The following is a 22,261-nucleotide window of genomic DNA, read 5'->3' on the forward strand; positions in this document are numbered from 1 at the left end:
AGGGAGGGAGGGAGGGAGGGAGGAAGGGAGAGAGGAAGGGAGAGAGGAAGGGAGGGAGGGAGAGACTTTAAACATGTTAAAGAATATAGACAAATAGATTGCTAAGAGGGGAATTTAAGAGAAATGAAAACCCCCAAAAAGCAACTAAAAGCAAATTTCTAGAACTAAAATAGAACATGTAAAATTAGACTCAAGAGATGGATTTGGGGTGGGTAGGGGCATCATGGGGCTTGAACTCAGGGCCTAGGGCTTGTCTCTCATCCCCCCTACTCAAGGCTAATGCTCTGAGTCACAGCACCACTTCCAGTTTTCTGGTGGTTTATTGGAGATAAGGGTCTCATAGACTTTTCTGCCCGGGCTGGCTTTGAACCACGATCCTCAGATCCCAGGCTCTTGAGTAGCTAGGATTACAGAAATGAGCCAATAGAACCCAGCTGGTAGACTGAATTTTTAAAACATTTGATACAACAAAAGAAAGGATAAGTGAACAGATTATTCTAACCCAAAATAAAGTACAGCAAAAATTTTAATGGAATATTTGAGACCTTTGACATAATATTTAATATTTTTAAAGTCTCAGAATGAGAAGAGAAAAAGAAAAGGGCAAAGTAAATACCTGGATAGTATAAGATCTGAAATTTTCCCATTACTGAATAAAGGACATGAAATCACAGATTCAAAACGCTACCTCAGCAATCTCTAAGCAAAATAAATACAAAGACTACCACACTTGAGCAGATCATAATAAAACTATTTTTAAATAATAATATTTAAACTCAGGAGTCTCTTGCTCACACAGTTTGCTTACTCTACTGGTGCTCTACCTTGAACCATGTCTCCAGCCCAGATTGTCACTGGTTATTTTGGAGATGGAGGCTCACAGACTTTTGTGCCTGGGATGGCTTCAAACCTTGATCTTCTAGTTCTTAGCCTCCTATGTAGATAGGATTACAAGTGTGAGCCAGGAGTGCCTGAGTTATTTTTTTTCTTTTATTTTTTTCTTTTTTTAATTTTTTTTTTTTTGGGTCCAGTCGTGGGGCCTGAACTCTGGGCCTGGGCACTGTCCCTCAGCTCTTCAGCTCAAGGCTAGCGCTCCACCACTTGAGCCACAGCGCCACTTCCGGCTTTTTTCTTTTTGCTTATGTGGTGCTGAGGAATCGAACCCAGGGCCTCAGGCATGCAAGGCAAGTGCCCTACCACTGAGCCACCTTCCAGCCCCTGAGTTATTTTTATAAGGGACAAATCTTTTAAAAAAAAAAAAAACCTAATGAAAAACCAACAATTGAGCTTTTATCCTATGAAACTCCAGCCAGGCACTAGTGGCTGGCTAACTACTCAGGAGGTTGAAATCTGAGGATTGTGGCTCAAAGCCAGCCAGAGAAGGAAAGTCTATGAGACTCTTATCTCCCCTTAACCAACAAAATGCTAGAAAGTAGAGTTGTCACTCAAGTGCTAGAGCGCTAGCCTTGAACACAAAAGCTCAAGAACACCACCCAGGTTTTGAGTTCTAACCTTCAAGCATCAGAACCAGCACAAAAAAAGAAAAAAGAAAAAGAAAAAACTTCCAGAAATAAAAAAATAAAAGTAGAGAGCAATGAAACAATGAATTTAACCTTTACCAATTTTTTCTTTAATTTTTCTTTTAATTTATCTGAAGTATTATGGTAAAATTTAACACATATTCAGTAAAAAAAAAAAAGTCTAGGATATCTGCAAAACCCTGCAGCTATAGTTTTAATAGTAAGATGCTCCCAAAAGTTAGGAACAAAGCCACAATGCCCATTCTTACTACTCCTATTCAAGAGACCGTCTGTTCAAAAGATCCTAGACAATGAAACAAAGAAAACAAAATTGGAACAAAGGTCAGAAAGAAAGGAGCACATATGACATCACTGTCTATATAGAAAACAAAATTTCTATAGAAAACAAAATCACCAACTACTACTAGTAATCAGCCAATTTAGCAAAGTCAAGAGATACAAGATCAACATATAAAATTAATTGGATTTCTTTATGCTAGCAATAAGCAATTGAAAATTAAATCTCAAAATAATGCCATCAGAGAAAAATCAAACACAAATTCAAGGATTATACACAAAAAGTACAGAACACTGCTGAAATGTTAATACCTAATTAATATATAGAAACATTAATGGACTCAAAAGTAAAATATTGTTAAGATGTTTATCCTTTCCAAATAACACCACAGATTTAACATAATCCTAGTCAAAACCCCAGAAATATTGTTTTTTTGGCAGAAATTGAAAGCTGTTACTAAAATTTAGGTTAAGAACCTAAAATAGTCAAAATGATGACAGGAAAAGAGCAAAGTCAAAGCCAGGCACTGGTGGCTCACACCTGGAATCCTAGCTACTCAGGAGGCTGAGATCTGAGGATCACAGTTCAAAGCCAGCCTGGGAAGGAAAGTCCATGAGACTCTTATCTCCAATTAACCACCAGAAAACAGGAAGTTTTCTGTGGCTCAAGTGGTAGAGTGCTTGCCTTGAGCTGAAGAGCTGAGGGACAGCACCCAGGCCCAGAGTTCAAGCCCCATGACTGACCAAAACACAATTACCAATAAGTACATAAAAATATGTTCAATATTCATCATTAGAGAAATGTAACTAAAGCTACACTAAGATTCACACCCACCATAATGGTTAAAATCACATTGATATTTAGTGTTAGGGTGCAGAGCAACTGAAGCTCTCCTATATTGTTGGATGAAATATAAAGTAGCATAAACATCTGAAAAAACTGTTAGACATTTCTTACAATTCCAGAAATTCATACACTCAAGAAAAACTAATGCATATCTCCACAAGTCTTCTTACATAAGATGTTCATAGCAGCTTTACTGAATGTTCACTAAAATCTGGAAATACCCCAAATATTCATCAATAGGAGCACTGAGAAGCAGAGTATGACATATATGTGCAATTAAATACTTAGCAATAAAAAAGAACCATGTGAGAGACTAAGATTGGAAGGATTCCAGATTCCAGGTCAGCCCAGGCAAAAAAAAAAAAAAAGTGGAGAGCTCAATGGAAAAAACTGGACATGGAGATATATATTTGTCATCTCAGCTACAGTGGGAAACATAAATAAGAGGACCATGGTGCAGGTCTGCTTGAGGGAAAAGTGAGAGTCTATCTTAAAAATAACTAACTCGAGCTGTATGCTGGTGGCTCACACCTGTAATCCTAGCTACTCAGGAGATCTGAGGATCACGATTCAAAGCCAGCCCCGGCAGAAAAGTCCATGAGACTCTTATCTCCAATAAGCCACTAGAAAACCGGAAGTGGCACTGTGGCTCAAGTGGTAGAGCACTGGCCTTGAACTGAAGAGCTCTGGGACAGCGCCCAGGCTCAGAGTTCAAGCCCCACGACAGACAAATAATAATAATAACTAAAGCAAAAAGGATAGATACATGGTTTAAACTGTACAGAACCTGCCAAGCAGAATGCAAAGATGTAATCACAAACATTAGTATTACCAAAAAGAAAAAAAAGAACTAGACTAACCTCAGCAACATGAATTAATTTTAGTAATATTATATTGACTAAAGTCAGATGGGAAGATGTGTACTATTTGATTTCTGTTTATATTTGTGGAGGGTGTATTTGTTTGAGATGAATACATAGATTATATAGAAACCAGATTAGAGACTACCTGAGGGTAGAATAGGAAGTGGTCATTAGAAGATACATACCTTTATTTTGTATTATCTTTATCTGAGGGATAATTACAGTAATATTATACTCCAATCATAACTGATCCAGCAGTACACCTGATATTTGTTTATCTTGCTATACAAAATATTCCTTAACAGTATAGTTTTTACTAATAAGACACAGTCACTGACAACTTTCTAAAACTGACATCAAGTCTCATGGAAAAGTTATATGAACCCTCCTCCCAAAAGGCAAGTATAAATAATATCATAACTACATATGTCATAGTCAAGCTCAAGTTAATAATAAAAACTTTTCAAATAAAGTAGAAAATAGTGCCTTCAAACAAGCAAGCTATAAAAGCAATGCAATTGAAATGTTCATGAAGTATCTTCAAAAGATGGAAATAAAATGACTGCCAGTCTAGAATTGTATACACGCAGAAAACACCTTTATGGAACAAAGGCAAGTGCGAGGTTTGGTGACACAAGACTGCAATTGCAAGCTTTTGGAGAGTCTGAGGCAGGAGGACCATGAGTTTGAAGCTAATCTACATAGTAAGTTCCAGTCCAGCCTGAGCTAGATAGAGAAACCATGTTTCAAACAAACAAAAAGAAACAAAAGCAAAATAGTGACATTGTCAAACAAACACAAAGAGAAAATGTATCCCCAGTAGAATACCACTAAAGCAAATTTAAGTGTATTATTTTTAATGTATTTCAATAGGAGCTTAGAGCTACAAAGAAAATTAACAAGAAGCAGAGAAAATTCAGCAAATATTGACTGAATAGGATAATAATATTTATTTTTATGAGCACATATTTACATCTGATATTTGCAAATTATATATGTATGTGATCTTCACACATAATATATATATATATATATATATATATATGCATCGTGTAAATACATGGAAGTTAGGAAGGAGTTGAAGGCACTGAAATCTATTATCAATTAACAGGAAAGGTAAATACACCTGTGTTATTCTAGAAACTGATAAGCCAAGAATGCATGACATAATCTCTAGGGTAAAGAATAAATAGTAGGAATAACTCACTAAGACCAACATACGGTAATGAAATACATAGATACATTTAACTACTATAAAAAGGGGGGTAAGGAGAGAGAAAAGAAGCACAGGGAAAGCAGGAAAAATAGAAAGCAACAGAAAAGTTGTGGATTTAAAACCAAATTATGTCAGCAATTATATTACATATATATTGGCTAAATGTTCCAATTTAAGAACAAAGGTTTATTGTTATTATTACTGGACCAAGCACAGGGTCTTGAGCATACCAGGCAAGTGCTCTACCACTGAGCTAACATCCATACCCTTTTTTAGTTTTATTTTGAAACAGGGTCTCACTAAGTGGCTCATACTATCCAAACTTTCCATGCTCTTACCTCAGCCTCCTGGGTAGCTAGTATTATAGACCATGCCTCAATACAAAGATCATTAAATTGAGTTTTAAAAGAATCACATAAAATATATGAATATAAAAAGTTGAAAAAAAAAGTGAAAAAGCTTATACCATGCAAACACTTGTGAATGCTAGTAAAGATGTATGACTTTAATTCAAAGTAGATTTTAACACCAAAAAATCATGACAGATTAAAACATGAATTTCAAAATTAAAAGTTTTGATTCATCTGGAAGATACTGCATTCTACATTTGTATGCAGCTATCAAAGCAGTCTCAAATTATAAACAGCAAATGCAACAAAACTTCAAGGAGAAATTAGACAAATCCACAGTCAGAGATTTTAATGTTCCACACTTGGCAACTGATACGAAAAATGCAGTAACAATGCAACAACACAACTGAAAAATGTGATTTATTTAACATATGTAGAACACTATTCAAACAACTGTCAAACAAGTTTTTTTAACTATACAGAAATTTATAAAATGATGTCCAGCCCTAAAGAAAATATTACAAATGAGAAGGCATAAAGTAATATATAATATTTCATCTCACCACATAAGATATAAATCAAGATATAAATCATCAGCCAGGCACTGGTGGCTCACGTCCATAATCCTAGCTACTCAGGAGGCTGAGATCTTAGGGTTGTGGTTCAAAGCCAGCCCAGGCAGAAAAGTCCATGAGATTCTTATCTCTAATAAATTACTCAGAAAAAGCCGTAAGTGCCAGTGTGGCTCAAGTGGTACAGCACTGACCTTGAGCAAAAAGAAGCTCGGGGACAGCGTCCAGGCTCCAAGTTTAAGCCCCACAACTGACTATACATATATATATATATATATTCCTTAAAAACTATCAATGGGTCAAAAAAGAAATCATGAAGAAACTTAGAAACTATCACAGTACAGGAGGTTTACACAGTGCAATAAGACAATAAGATAGTAAAAGTTTAAGGATTGAAAAGGAAGCATTACACTTGTATTGTTCAACAATGTTATAGTTCCACACAGTAAGAGAAATTTTAACAAAGCTACAGTTAATTATTAGAATTAAAAAGTGACAGTACTGTCTGTATGCAAATCAATATAATAAAATGAATCACATGCCTACAACAGTAAGAAAACATTAGAATATGCAACTTTAAGAAGATATATCACTGACAATAACGTCGGAATAAACACTTAAGAACAATGACCTAGGGACGTGAAACACCTCTACAGAAAATGGTAAAACAGCGCTAAGTTAACTCAAAAAGTTTTTTGAGCATAAAGAGATATTCCATGTGAATGAATTGGAATAGTCAACATAATAAAAATATCAGTTCCCCCCAAACTAATTGAAACGATCCCAATCTAAATTGACAGTAATCCAACAAAAATCTTAGCAGTTTGGGTGTGTGTATTAGGTTCAACTTGATAAAAACTTCAACAAGGCAAAGACAGCAATAGTATAAGGTACATTGCAAGTATCAGACTGTATTATTACCATACAGTGATTTAGACAGTATAGTACTGGTATGTAGAAAAACACAGCACTAAGCTAAATTAAGAATCCAAAGACAGTACCATCTTTAGATGGTTGAGTTATGAAAGCAATGGTACTACAGACCAATAAGGAAGAACAATGTTTTCAATAAAGACTCAACCGAGAGAAATGAAACCAGAACCACTGACCACTGCCTCACATCAGTGTATGTCTATAATTTGACTCAATGCTCTTTTTTGTGTAGATGCCTCACAGCCACATCAGGTCATTTATTATTTTTTTATGTTACTGTCAGTGACAGTATTTACATTTACTAATCTTTACATTTACTAAAATTACATTTACTAATCTTTTACTACTAGTAGATATGTAATTAATTTTAGTATATTAATTTTATATATAGTAACCTTGCTAAATCACTTTTTAATTCTAATAATTTACTGTGGTAGCTTTGTTTAAAATTTTATTTTAATGAACATAACTATCATTGTTGAATAATAAAAGTATAATGCATAGCTTTCAATCCATAAGCCTTTTATGTCTTGTTACTATACTGTACTGGATAAACCATTCTGGACTATGCTGCTTTCTTTTTTCTTCCTTTCTCTCTTTCTCTCTTTCTTTCTATTTTTTCTCTCTTTCTCTCTCTCTTTCTTTCTTTTTTTTAGCAGTACTGGGAATTGGGCTTAGGACCTCATGCCTCAGGTTTGCTAGGCAGGCACTCTGCCACTTGTTTTTGTACTTCATGTTTGTAGCAGACTGAACTGGACTGTGATCCTCCTACTTGTGTTTTTACATGTTCCTGGGGATGATTGGTACAGACCAGAGTGCTCTGCCATGGGTTGAGATGGAATCTCAGGAACTTTAATGCCCAGGCTGGCCTCAAATCCCCATCTTCCATCTTTGCCTCCCAAGTAGAAACTGTGCTGGATTTCTACAATCCCCACAGCTGGCCCTCCATTACTGAACCACACCTGCAGTTCTATATTTTTGCTAGTTAATTAGAGATAAGAGTCTTTCAGATTTGTTGGTCTAAGCTAGCTTCAAACTGAGTTCCTCAGATCTCAGCCTCCTGATTTACTAGGATTATACATGTGAGTCATTGGTGTCCAGCTGACATTTGCCTTTTTAACACTTTCTTTGGGACTCAAACAGAAAAAAATTAATTCCAGATATACCTAAAAGGTAAAAAGTAAAGATCACAAAAGGTTGAAAAGATTATCATCACAGTTTTGGGGTAAAGGAACATTTTCTTGGGATATAAAAGGGACTAAACATAAAGAAAAAGATGGAAATGATGCAACCTATGTTTCTCTGGGTCTGGATTACTTTACTTAATGTAATTTTTCCAAGTCTTCCCATTTCCTTATGAATGGTATAATATCATTCTTTCTGATGAATAAGTAGAATTCCATTGTGTATATATGTGATATATATATATATCACATTTTCTTGATCTATTTATCCACTGAGGGGCATCTGGGCTGATTCCAGATCTAAGCTATGGTAAATAATGCTGTAATAAACACGGTTGTGGTGGTGTCTGTAGTGTATTCTTTTTGTGTAATAAACACGGTTGTGGTGGTGTCTTTAGTATATTCTTTTTGTGTAATAAACACGGTTGTGGTAGTGTCTTTAGTGTATTCTTTTTGTGTTCTATTGAATAGAACTGCTGGGTCATGCAGTAGTTCAATGTTTTGGATCTCCATGCTTTCCAGAGTAATTGAACAAACATACGTTCCACCAACAATGTAATAGAATTCCCATTTGGTCACACCCACGCCAGCATTTGTTATTGTTAGTTTTTTTAATAATGGCCATTCTAACTGGGGTGAGGTATTAAATGAAGTGAGCCAGACCCAGAGAAACACAGGCTGCAGGGTTTCCCTTATACTCTCATAGGAGCTAGAATGAGCCTATAAATCAAGAAATAAACACTCTGAGTGGCAGATGCATTATATTCATAAACTTATTTGTTGAATGCTAACTCTTTTGTACAACTGCTTATAGACAATGAAAATAAAATTTAAAAAAAATAAGAACATCCTCTGAACAAAAAAAAATATTATTACAAGAGTTTTCATGATTTGGGGGGTGGGGGACAGGAAGTTTGGTGGTACCAAAGTTTGAACTCTGGGCCTTGCACTTGCTGGCAGGCACTTTCCTAAGGACAGTTAAAAACAAGAAAACCTATTTTCAACATACATAAATGACAAAGATATCAAGAGTATATCAAAACAACCAAAAATTATGAAAAGGTACTTAGTTTCATAATAATCACAGAAAGGCAAATTATAACAGGACACATGTATATATCCTTCAAAATAGCTAAAATTTTTAAATTAAGAAAACAAAGTATTGACCAAATGTGAAATATAAGACAAGAATAACTCTTTACACTGCTAATTGGAGTACAAGTTAGTATATCCATATTGGAAAGCTTCTTGCCATTATCCACTAAAATTGGATACATCCATATCCACTGATTCACTATTTCATTCTAGGCATGCAGGATGTTCATAGCAGCATTATTTGTAACAACAACAAACAACAAAAGGGAACAGCTAAATATCCATTTACAGCAGGGGTAGGCCAATAGCAATAAAAATGAACAACAGGACTATAAATAGCAGTAACAATGTATAAAGAATAGTTAACTTGAACACCTCAGACCACACACACATACACACAGAAATAATGGACAGCTCCATTTCTATAAAATTCAAAAACAGGCAAAGTTAGTCTTGGATGCTAGAAGAAGAAAGAGATTGGAAAAAGGAAGAAGTAATCATTGAGAGCAAGCATATGGTGGGAGATGTTTGAAAACATGTTTATGTGAAGATAAAATCAAGACAAAGAAAATAGTAACTCAATTAACAGTGAATTCGAAAAAGACTGGTAAATCTTTTATACAAATCAAAAATCCAATTCCACTAACATATTTGCTAGCTCAATTTAGGTTTAACATAGTAGTGCCATTTTTACTTATCCTCTATTTTTTTAATCTCTTTCATGGAAATGTATAAATCTTATACCATGTCTTTTATTCTAGAGCTCCAATAACAACTACTTGTTCTTTGTTACAAAATATTAAATCAATCACTAGTTATTAGATGCAGTTTGTAATTTTTCCCTCCCTTATAGAATGTGCATAGGATGAATGGTTATTTTATATCTATCTGATTTTTTTTTTGGGTCTGGCCGTGGGGCCTGAACTCTTGAGCTCTTCAGCTCAAGGCGAGCGCTCTACCACTTGAGCCACGGCGCCAATTCCAGCTTTTTTCTTTTTGCTTATGTGGTGCTGAGGAATCGAATCCAGGGGCTCAGGCATGCAAGGCAAGCACTCTACCACTGAGCCACCTTCCCGGCCCTATGAATGGTTATTTTAATCGTCAATAAGTATCTTGATTTGAACAAGAGAAAATCCACTTTAATTACAAATATATAAATAGGAATACTACAAAAATGTGAATTTAAGACACACAGGTGATGACCAGAATAATTAGAATAGGATTTTTTTTTGTCAGTTGTAGAGCTTGAATTCAGGGCCTGGGCACTGTCCTTGAGTCTATTTGTGCTCAAGGGTAGCTCTCTACCACTTCAATCCAAAGCTCCACTATTAGTTTTTAAGTGGTTAATTGGAGACAAGAGTCTAACAGGACTTTTCTGCCCAGCTGCCTTCAAACCAAGATCCTCAGATCTCAGCCTCCTGAGTAGCAAGGATTATAAGCATGAGCCAGTAGTTTTTGATACATGATATAATCACTGTAGATCATCAATTCCTCATTATTTCACCTTCTTGTTAGCTGTAAATTTCTGTGATATTCTGTAAATACTCTAAAAACAACACACAACTAGAAACAGTGGCTCATATCTGTAATTCCAGCTACTCAGAATGAGAATATTGGAAAAGTTGTAGTTTGAGATTAGCCTAGACAAAGAGTGTATAAGACCCTCCACATTAACAACAGCAACAAAAACTTGCCATAAAGGTACACACCTATTATCCTAGCTATGGAGGAAAACATAAATAGAAAGATCACCAATGGGCTGTCCTGGGCAAAAAACACAAGACCCCATCTCAAAAATAACCAAAGCAAAAGGGCCAGGAGTGCCAGCCTATGTGTGAGACGTTGAGTCCAAAACCTCAGTAACACAACAAAAGCAATATATATACATATATATATATGAATTAATAATAATTATCAAAGCAATCTATATTTATAGTATTTTTCCTTAAGACATCTGCATTTGATATTTCTATCAGAAAAGGGTGAAGAACAGACACGATCTGATTTTCAAAACCTATATTCAAAAAATTGGAAATAGCTGGGTGCCAGTGGCTCACACCTATAATCCTATCTACTCAGGAGGTTGAGATCTGAGGATCAAGGTTCAAAGCCAGCCAGGGCAGGAAAGTCTGTGAGACTCTTATTTCCAATTAACCACCAGAAAACCAGAAGTGGCTCTGTGGCTCAAGTGGTAGAACACTTGCCTTGAGCTAAAGAGCTGAGGGACAGTGCCCAGGCCCAGAGAGAGTTCAGCCCCAGGATTGACAAAAAAAAAAAAAAAAGGATAGTTAAAATGCCAACAGTAGTGATTTCTGAGTGGTGACACACAGTTTTCCTACTTAGGTGCTACTTTCATTTATTTTCCTATAACCAAATATTCCTTCAACTACAAAATAAAATTTAGCTGAGCACTGGTGGCTTAGCCACCAGAAGGTTGAGAGCAAAAGGATCACAGTTTAAAGTTACCCCAGGCAAAAAGTCTGCATGACTCCATCTTCAAAATAACCAACAAAAAACAAAGCTGGAGGTGTGGCTCAAGTGATGGAGCATTAATCAAGCAAGTGTGAGGCCCTGAGTTCAAACCCCATTACTACAACTACCACAAAAAAAAATCAAAAAAGTGAGGGGAATAGAAATGCTCTGTATGTAATTTTTTTTTTTTTGTCAGTCGTGGGGTTTGAACTCTGGGCCAGAGCACTGTCCCTCAGCTCTTCAGCTCAAGGCGAACACCCTACCACTCGAGCTACAGCGCCACTTCTAGTTTTTTGGTGGTTTATTGGAGATAAACCACCAGCCCTGCCCGGACTGGCTTTGAACTGAGATCCTCAGATCTCAGCCTCCTGAGTAGCTAGGATTATAGGTGTGAGCCACTGGTGCCCAGCTTCGTATCTAATTTTTAATGCTAAGAATTCTTGGGATTTCAGTGTCACCTACTTGCTGACAATATGCTTTGGTATATTCTCCACTGCAGCAGGAATTGAAGAGACATCCTAATACTCTAGCCAAAATTTAATTAAAGAGCTGAACTGTGTCAAAAGTGATATCACACAGAGTAGAAAATGTAGAGTCCAAATTTAAGCTGTGCCTCTCATTATCTGTGTGAATGCAAGTATGTTACTTAAATTCTGTTCCACTGATCATCTATGGAATTGAAAAGAAAACTTACCACTCAAGGTATTTGTGAAGATAAATTGAGAAAATGTCTGTGAAACCTAATTTGGTGCATGAATTGTGTTCTATTAGGAAATTAAAATATTAGAAAGATAATGGCAGCTAGAACAATGTCTGACAAGCAGCCAGTACTGAATAAATAGTAATATAAAGACCAAAATAATTAAGTTTTCTCCATATCTTTTGTTTCCTGCATAGACTGCCATAATCTACTTGAATGGGAGTTCCAAGAGAGCTACATACATCCCCAGAGCCTAAAGTGACCTGCAGAAGTTGTATCCTAACTTGGGGGGAGGGGGAGAGAGGAGGGGAGGGAGGTTGTCAACAAATGGTAGCCTCAATACATGACTGCTAAGGATGCCTTTAGATGGCCACATCTTGATCAGATAGACTATAAACGAGTTGAAACGATCTAATCATTGAGCTAATTTTCGTGAACACAGATTTGGGTGATCCTTCCTAGGACTATGGTTGAAAGGGATAAATGGAAGTGGATGTTAGTGTGCTGGTCTGGGGAGCTCTTCTCCAATTCAAAGCCAATGACTTGTTTCCCTTTATTATTAGGGAAAAAAAAATCCAAACTCATTCACAGGTTCTATGAGTCTTTTTTCTGCCTTCACTCCACTGCCTTGCCGCATTTAGATTTTCTAGTTCTTAAATACTATTAAGCTGTCTTTTGTCTCCTTGTAGTTCTTTATACCTCAGACTTGTATTTTGTCCATTTATGGTTCCTTCCCATCTGTCATCCAGTATGTAGATGTCAAAACTTTAAGTATCAGTTCAAGATTCACTTATTCAAGAACACGCCTTAACAAATCTCCCTTTTCAAATTTTTCCTACTATCAAAGTAAAGTTGGGGACCCTTCTGTGTGTTTCCACAGCTCTGTATTTGCTCTACCTTAGAACTTACTACCACTATTGGTGAGAGTTTCTGAGTGTTTCCTCCACAACTAGAATGTAAGCTCCATTATATTAATTTTAGTTTGTTTTATTCAATGTTCCGCCTATCAGTGTCCAGAATAATGCCTAGTAGACACACTATAAGTATTTGAATACAATTAATTTTCATATCTAGATTGTATTAAACTCCCACTTTTGTGTTAGTTCCTGTATCATCAACAAAAAGTACACTGCCAGGAACATCATCAAATATTTATCCAATTAAAAATTTTCATTTCATTTATTGTCCATTCAAGCAAGCATCATCATATGAATGCTTACTTGAGAAACCTAATTAGAAATTATTATTACCAAAGCCTTCAATGATTTCATATTTTGTTCTATAGATATATCCAACATTTGGGGGGATTTTACATTCAAATTATTCACTTGGCAGTACTGAAACATTTTCTATTATTAGTAACATAAAACACCAACAATAACCGTTTCCAACTTTAAGAAATGTGCTTATGGGCTGGGAAGGTGACTCAGTCCCAGTGGTAGATTGCTTGCCTTGCATGCATGAGGCCCTGGGTTCTATTCCTCAGTACCACATAAGCAAAGAAAGCTGGAAGTGATGCTGTGGCTCAAGTGGTAAAAGCACTAGCCATGAAATGAAGAGCTGAGGGACAGTGCTCAAGCCCAGTGTTCAGGCCCCAAGACCAAAAAAAGGAGGAGGAGGAGGAGGAGGAGCAAGCAGAAGAAGAAGAAGAAGAAGACGAAGAAGAAGACGACGACGACGACAACGACGACGACAACGACGACGACGACGACGACGAAGAAGAAGAAGAAGAAGAAGAGGAAGAGGAAGAGGAAGAAATGTGCTTACTATTTACCTTCATGTTTTATTACTATTATTGACCCCTCTTATTATCCTAGGTAGAAAAAGCCTACCAAGGGCTATCAAAGCCCAGACAATAGTTATTAATATCTCTAACATTTGGTTTTTAAATCTTTCATTAGGAATATAAATCTGGGGCTGAGAAGGTGGCTCAGTGGTAGAGTGCTTAGAGTGCTTGCCATGCATGCATGAGGACCTGGGTTCGATTCCTCAGCACCACATAAGCAAAAAGAAAAGAAAAAAGCTGGAAGTGGCACTGTGGCTCAAGTGGTAGAGCGCTACCCTTGAGCTGAAGAGCTAAGAGACAGCTCCCAGGGCCAGAGTTCAGGCCCCACAACCGGACCCCCACCCAAAAAAAAAGGAATATAAATCTGATCACTGAAATAAGTTAAATCCCCTTAAACACTACCTCAAATCACTTTTATAACAGTGAGAAATGCCAATAATCAGTTCATTTTCAAAACAACTCATAATAACCTGAGTAAAGGATGACTTTTAAAAAATACCTACCTTCTCATTTTCAGAAAACTATCCATACAATTAAAGAGCTGGAGGCAGACAAGACTATTTAGAAACTTCATCAGCCAGGGTATATTTTTCCTTATACTGCCCTTGAACGTGTGATCCTTTTATCTCAGCCTCATGAGTGCTGAATCACAGGCATGCATGCCTCACCAGCTCTGTCATAGTTAAAGTCAATGTTCACTTCTCATGATTAGTTACACCAAGTCTCATCAATTGTTGACTCTTCCAAAGAGGCTAAGTTATCTGGATTAATATTGATGATACTGACAAGCTTTTGTTTTACCAGAACAGAATTAGCTACCTGGGGGGTTATTGCTAATTAAACAGCAAATCTACAGCATTACTAAATCTACAGCATTACTCTTATCACTCGTGCTTTAGTGATTAATAATAGCTAAGTCTTAATCCAAATGAGACTGAGATTCATCTAGGCAATAATCTATCATGCCAAAAAATACTTGCAAAATTTGTTTCGGTTAATCAGTTTCTTTAAGAAATGAGGGGAGGTCTCTCATTTTGTTACCCCAGCTGGCCCAAATTCTTGGTCTCAAGTACTACTCTTAGCCTCCCAAGTATAGCTAAAACCTCAATACCCAACCAATTAATTTATTTTAAACTATCTAGTTTCAGAAAGATTTATGGCAATGCCTAAAAGCACAGTAAACAAAGCCTAGCAAGATTTTCTTTTCAAGATGGGTGAGGCACAAGTGGCACCAGAGAAAGACAGGATAGCACAGTGCTCTTGTCTCCTTACCTGTGTACTGTAATCCCCTGTACTCGCTTATTGCACCAGGAGGTTTTAAATTGGGCCAGTAGTGGAAAAGCATTTGCACAGCTGGAGGTTTCACTTGCGAAGGCCCATAGGCAATCACATACAAAAGATCCTGAAGGAAATAGGAAGCATGTTTGGATTTAAGCATCATCAAATACAAATAAAGATAAAGTCTTTCAATACTACCAAAGCAGTGAAAATTCTAACGGAGACACTGAGTTGGGTAATTTCCCAGAATCTCATCATGCAGGTAAGCCTCACAGACTAGATCACATTAAAACATTATTGTTATTATTTGTTTATGGGTCCTATTGCAAAGGGAGAGTTCAAAAGTACACTATCTTTTATCAAATTCTTCTCTAATCAGATTCATAGTAGGGTTGGAGGCACAGCTCAAAGTGGTAGAGGCTTGTTTGCCTACCAAGTGTGAGGTCCTGCATCCAATCTCGAGTACCACAAAAGAAAAAAAAGATTAATATTAGACAAGTTTTTGGAATAGCGTAGACAACCGTGCTAATTACTGTTTTTTAAACAAAACAAACAATATTTCCCTGCTGGGTCCTGACAGCTCATGTTTATATTCCTAGCTACTTAAGAAACTAAGATTGAGAAGACCAAAGTGTGAGGGCATTTAGGCAGAAAAGTTCACAGACCCCGTTCTGAATAGAGAGCTGAATTTGGTGGCACACAGCTTTTATTCAAGTTATAAATAGGAAGCCTAAAATAGGCATATGGCCTCAATGCATGAGTCCTTATTCTCAAAAATAACAAAAAGAGCCAAGCACCAGCCAAGCTCACATCTGTAGGAGGCTGAGATCTCAGGAGGATCTCAGTTCAAAGCCAGTCTAAGCAGGAAAGTATGTGAGACTCTTCTCTCCAATTAACCAGCAAAAAAAAAAAAACCACACACACACACACACACACAAACACACACACACACAACAGAAGTAGAGCTGTGGTTCAAATGGTAGAATACTAGCTTAAGAACAATGCTCAGGCCCTGAGTTCAAACCCCAGGACCAAGACTAATAATAATAAAAAGAATAATAATAACAACAACAACAAAAAGAACACAGGGCTGGAGGCATGGCTCAGAGGTAAGAACCTCTGCCTGCAAAGCATCAGTTAATAATTTGGGGTTGAATATGACTCAAAACTTACTTTCCAGACTTCTTGTTTATATTTCATGAGGCATTCCAATAATTGACAATGATACACTGTAAGGGAGAAAATGTAATTTGTACATAAAATACAAATACCAATCATCTTTTGAGACATGATAAACTACTGTAGTTTGACTTTTCATTCCAATTATTGATTTAGAAATTATTTACCTCTGTATATTCATACTTTAAAAATTATATAAACATTGGGCTTTACCAAGCTTTATTTCAAGGTCCTAAAGAAGAATTTTTACATGGAATTGATAAAGAATATATTAAGAGCTAGTCGTTGGTGGCTCAGGCCTGTAATCCTAGCTACTCAGGAGGCTGAGATATGAGGATCATGGTTCAAAGCCAGCCTGGGCAGGAAAGTCCATGAGACTCTTATCTCCAATAAACCACTCAGAAAACCAGAAGTGGCGCTGAGGCTCAAGTGGCAGAGCACTCGCCTTGAGCTGAAGAGTTGAGGGACTGCGCCCAGGCCCAGAGTTCAAGCCCCATGACCAAAAAAAAAAAAAAGAATATATTAAAAAAAGTTTCTAGTAATCATACCTCCATAATTTAAACTGCATCAACACAAGCAAGAACCACATAGGGGAAAAAAACTTAGCCAAGTGGTATCATAATAAAAGCTCATATTTATTAGGTACCATCATGTGCCAAGTATTGTGCTAAGAGCTTGATTTGCATTATCTCAAAGCCATGTTGCAATTATTAAACCGAGGCTTAGCTTCTCTTCTTTCCTAAAGCTGAACAAGTAAGCAGTGACAGACTGATAGGGTTATAGTGGGGATTTTATCAGTTGATTATCAACTCCATCTTATACAGGAATTTTTTTAAGCCACACAAAATCAAAGCTTCCTTGATTTGCCTACATTCATATATGGAAGGAAGATTCTGTCGTCTTAATTAAATACATATCTACTTGAAACTTTCAGCTCTTTCATTACATTGAAATTGGCCTCACTTTAGTCATCAGTGACCACCAGTGAATGACTGGGACATTCAACTAATTTTTCAGTTTGCATTTTACTTGACAGTGTTTAATATGCTGACCACTGTCCATTTTTAAATCAGTCTCTTTTCCTGGCTTCCTGACATGACATGATCACCTTTTAGCACTCTCGCTACCTAACTGCTATCAATACCCATTCTTCCTAGACATCTGCCATATACAGACTTCCCCAGACTTCCCCCACACGCTTCTGCCCCACCTTGTAATGAGGAGTGGGACTCAGTACTGGCCAGTAAACACAAGAGAGAATCTCTTTGAGAGATTTTGAAACATTTTTTTTTCTCTCTGAAGAAAAGGAAAAGAAGTGTACCAGCAGAACTTTCTGTAATGACTCTGACTGATTCTGGTTTGGGATGTGGTAGTACGGAGATATAATTATGTCCACTGTGACAGCCATTGTACAAACATGAGGGTAAGTCCAAGGGAAGTACAAAGATACTATCTCAGTCCCCCGATAGAGTTGACATATCTTTAAGACTTCCTGTTAAGCAAACCACAAATGTGTTTGTAGTTTAAGGCTCTTGTTAGACAGACACAAGCTCTCTACCTCCTTGACAAATTCATCCTTTCCCACTGGGTCAACCAAAAGAACTGTAGAGAAAAATCCTACTCTTCTTAAAGATTGCATAAGAGATCTTGAACAGTGGAAAAATGAACAATAAAAGCAGAGGTGTCAGAAAAGAGGAGTATGTTATTGGAAACTGGGGGTTGGCCCATCTTGTTATAAAATGGCAGATAACTTGGAGAATTATGTTCATGTCCTAATGTTTGGTAGAAGGCAGAATTTGTGAGTGATGAAATCAGATTATTTGGAGAATATTCTTTAGAGAAGTTCAAAAACTGGGATTGTAAGAGGTAACCTAAAAGATGGGTTTGCTGGGGCTTATAAATTAACTAAGAGCTGAACACTCAAAACTCCCCTTCACTTTGCATCTGGGCCCTTTGATCTGAGGTGTTCCTTGTCTCCATAATTTTACCACAACCTTCAGCTCCAGGAAGAATAAGTCTCTGGGAAGTACCTTGTGATAAAAGACAAACTGCCCCTCAAACAAGAAACGCCATTTTAGCATCTTAATAAAAACAACCAAAAGCTCCTGAGACTGTCTGACAGGCACCTTGTTCCTGTTCCATTGCAATGGTAAAGACAATAACAACTTCTCCAGAATTTTTCCAAGAACAAACTAAACCAACCGTCAACCAGGTCATATCTGTGTTTGGGGAACTGTTTTAACTATACCTTTTCACAACTGTCCCCGTTGTTCCTATTTAACCTGAAGCTAATGTCTGTACCTTGAAGATGCTGAAGATATACTGAAGTGCTGCCTTCCCATGGCTGCCATATAATAAATCTCCTTTCTCTGTCCTTCACCATAACTCTTTATTTGGCAGATGGGGACAAGTGCTTAGACCTAACTCAGGACTCCTGAGGTTTAGAAATAGGGTCTAGAAACTCATCTTCAGAATGAATTAATGTAAGGTTTTCAGAATTGAATGAATGTATTTCAGATGTGAAAAGGATGTGAAATTTGGGGGACAGAATGCAACCTATTGAATAATTTTACCCCCTCCCAAAAAATCATGCTAGCTTTTAATAATCAATATCATGGTGTTCAGGTAAGGCCTTTAGAAGGTAATCAACTCATGAAGTCAGAGCCCTTATGAATAGGATTAGTACCCTTATAAAACAAGCCCCAGAGGACTCCTTTCCCCTTTCCAGCATGAGAAGAAACAGAACAAACATCACTGGATACTGAATCTGCCATCCCTTTGATCATGGAGCTCCTAGCTCTAGAACTGTGAGATATAAATTATTGCTGTTTTTGAACCACGTGGATTATATTGTGTTTGTTATGGTAGCACAAACAGACCAAAATAAAGTATAAAAGCCAGCGTGGTTTTGCATGCCTTGGTCCCAGTAACTCAGAAGGCTGAAGAGGAAGAATCCTTTGACTTCAGGAGTTGTAGGCCAGTTGGGAAACATGGCAAGCCAAAAGAAAGGAAAGAAAGAAAGAGAGAAAGAGAGAGAGAGAGAGACCGTGAGTGAGAGAGGGAGAGAGAGAGATTAAGAGAAAGACAGAGATTAAGAGAAAGAGAGAGAAAAAGAATGAGAAGTAGAAAAAGAAGAGAGACAGACATAAGGACAACACTCCAGAGTAAAATGCATTAAGATTTGACCTGAAGAGACAATTTTTTTCTCACTCTGAGTAAAACTTCATTATTATTCTACTTGGGTAGAAGGCTAAAAAGTTTCATGAAATTTGCTCACTTTCCAAATAAACATCAACGAAAATAAAAACAGAATTCATAGCTTTGCCTTTGACTTGAACAAAAGCTTTTTAGGTCATGTCCCCAAAGCTTAAATGCAGTTACATTATTAAATAGAAATCAGACAATAAATCATGGAAAAACCTGTCCAAAATAGTGACACAAAAACCAAAATGGCTTATTATCTTTCATCTATTTAACTCTATACAAATTTTATGGTAATAATAAATGACAGATCACAATAAGACATCATATACAACTAGTGAGAATATTGACATTTTTTAACCACTTTAAACCAGGAATCTCTTTCATTAATTTATTCTATGGAAATAATCAGAAATGCAGTCAAAGGATGTTCGTGACATTTCTGTGACATTAGAGGAAGAAATTTGCCACATTATTAATAGTAGTTATGTTAGTACAATAAATTATTTTTATATTTCTAATTTAATTATTTCTACATAGTTATAACCAATCAATTTCCCTTTAGTGTTCTAAAATTTATCCTGAAACATTCTAAAAATATTACTAGCACACAAGATCACTATAATAGGCAAGGAAATCTAATTCAAAAGTATATTTTCTAAACAACTCCCATTGTCTATTCCACCGAGAAGAGAAATTTTCACACGGAAACATTTTGCTTATTTGTTTTATGTTTGGCCTGATGATTGATTTTGGAATTAGCTAAAATACTCAGATTTCCACTTACCTGGATTAGATGTGTACTGCATTGCAATCATTAGCATAGAGGATGCAGAAAGATTAACATGGGCAGGAACGCCTTCTCTCCTGGAAGAACCCACTGAAACCAAAATGGTTTTGATTAGATTCAGCATAATGTCTCTATATATGAGACTATATACTTGCTACTTTGTATATTATGGGAAGCCCATGAGAAAAAAAAGTCCCAACTAAGCCAATAGGGGTTTTGTACCAATAAAACCACAGTTGTGTACAACTGTATAAATCCTACAGATGATCTACTGCAAAAGGAGCAAAGCGAGAATATGATGTAATGATTTTTATCAAAGTTGTACTCAGATGTGATCTCTACTCCCAAGATGTTTACTTCTAGATGGAAAAGAAAAATAAAATCCTCTATGTCCAAATATAAAGTCAAGTCGAAGGTGGTCCTAGTAAGAAAGTAAAACTAAATTTTAATGCAACATGAATGCATTTTAGAGATGCAGATAAATAAGCTTACAATAATCTGTAACTTGATGAATTATACATACAAATTGTAATCTTCTATTATAAATTACTGCATTAATTTTTAAATTTTATGTTTACATGTCTTTATAGTTTTATTCAAACCTTCATATGAAACTTCATCATCATTGTCTTCATTATTATGAGAGTCACTTTTTTTTTTTAGTTTTCCAAGCTTATCATCTTCATATTGATCTAAGTTGTTTGAAATAAAGCAATTTTGAATCTGTGAATAATGTTGTTTCTGGACATTTTATTCTATGTCAACATATTCAATCACAAAAAAGCAAGCTATGTCTTCAAAATTTACCTAATAGCTGCATAATCCTGATTTCCACTTATATACTGCTTGGAAAACATCTTTAATTGCCTTGTACACAAGAATATCAAACACTATTTTAAATTTCTTTCTTTTTTTGATAGATTACAATAGGTAATTAATTTATATATTCAAAACCAAGTTTCCAAAGAGCACTTTATTAGCCCAAACACAGTAATTGAGAGGAAACCCACAATAAGTAGACCTTTATTAAAATTCAAATATAACCAGGTGTGGTGTCACACACCTGTACTAAATGAGTGTCCTCATTACACAGAGATAGGAGGACAGCAGTCCAGGGCTGGCCTTAGAAAAAGGAGGGTATCCAAAAACATAACAGCAAAAGAACCTGGAGGTATGGTTCAAGTGATAGAGCTCACAAATGTAAGGCTCTTAGTTCAACCCCCAGCACCACATACACACACACACACACACATACACACACACACACACACACACACAAACACACACACACACAACAGAAGTAGAGCTGTGGTTCAAATGGTAGAATACTAGCTTAAGAACAATGCTCAGGCCCTGAGTTCAAACCCCAGGACCAAGACTAATAATAATAAAAAGAATAATAATAACAACAACAACAAAAAGAACACAGGGCTGGAGGCATGGCTCAGAGGTAAGAACCTCTGCCTGCAAAGCATCAGTTAATAATTTGGGGTTGAATATGACTCAAAACTTACTTTCCAGACTTCTTGTTTATATTTCATGAGGCATTCCAATAATTGACAATGATACACTGTAAGGGAGAAAATGTAATTTGTACATAAAATACAAATACCAATCATCTTTTGAGACATGATAAACTACTGTAGTTTGACTTTTCATTCCAATTATTGATTTAGAAATTATTTACCTCTGTATATTCATACTTTAAAAATTATATAAACATTGGGCTTTACCAAGCTTTATTTCAAGGTCCTAAAGAAGAATTTTTACATGGAATTGATAAAGAATATATTAAGAGCTAGTCGTTGGTGGCTCAGGCCTGTAATCCTAGCTACTCAGGAGGCTGAGATATGAGGATCATGGTTCAAAGCCAGCCTGGGCAGGAAAGTCCATGAGACTCTTATCTCCAATAAACCACTCAGAAAACCAGAAGTGGCGCTGAGGCTCAAGTGGCAGAGCACTCGCCTTGAGCTGAAGA

General features: G+C 36.4%; 1 protein-coding gene across 3 annotated transcripts in view; it reads right to left on the reverse strand.

Annotated features, from left to right (window-relative positions):
• Unc79 (unc-79 homolog (C. elegans)) overlaps positions 1-22,261 on the reverse strand; it is a 236,360-nt gene that overhangs the window by 151,912 nt on the left and 62,187 nt on the right. For all 3 annotated transcript variants that reach the window (XM_013014130.1, XM_013014112.1, XM_013014121.1), the window contains 3 exons: positions 20,281-20,373; positions 16,287-16,342; positions 15,108-15,237 (listed from right to left, as the gene is read on the reverse strand). In XM_013014130.1, coding sequence (XP_012869584.1) covers positions 15,108-15,237; positions 16,287-16,342; positions 20,281-20,373 — 279 coding nt within the window. The remainder of the gene's footprint in view (positions 1-15,107; positions 15,238-16,286; positions 16,343-20,280; positions 20,374-22,261) is intronic.

This window comes from Dipodomys ordii, unplaced genomic scaffold (assembly GCF_000151885.1).
Source record: "Dipodomys ordii isolate 6190 unplaced genomic scaffold, Dord_2.0 Scaffold2, whole genome shotgun sequence".
Lineage (NCBI taxonomy): Eukaryota > Metazoa > Chordata > Mammalia > Rodentia > Heteromyidae > Dipodomys > Dipodomys ordii.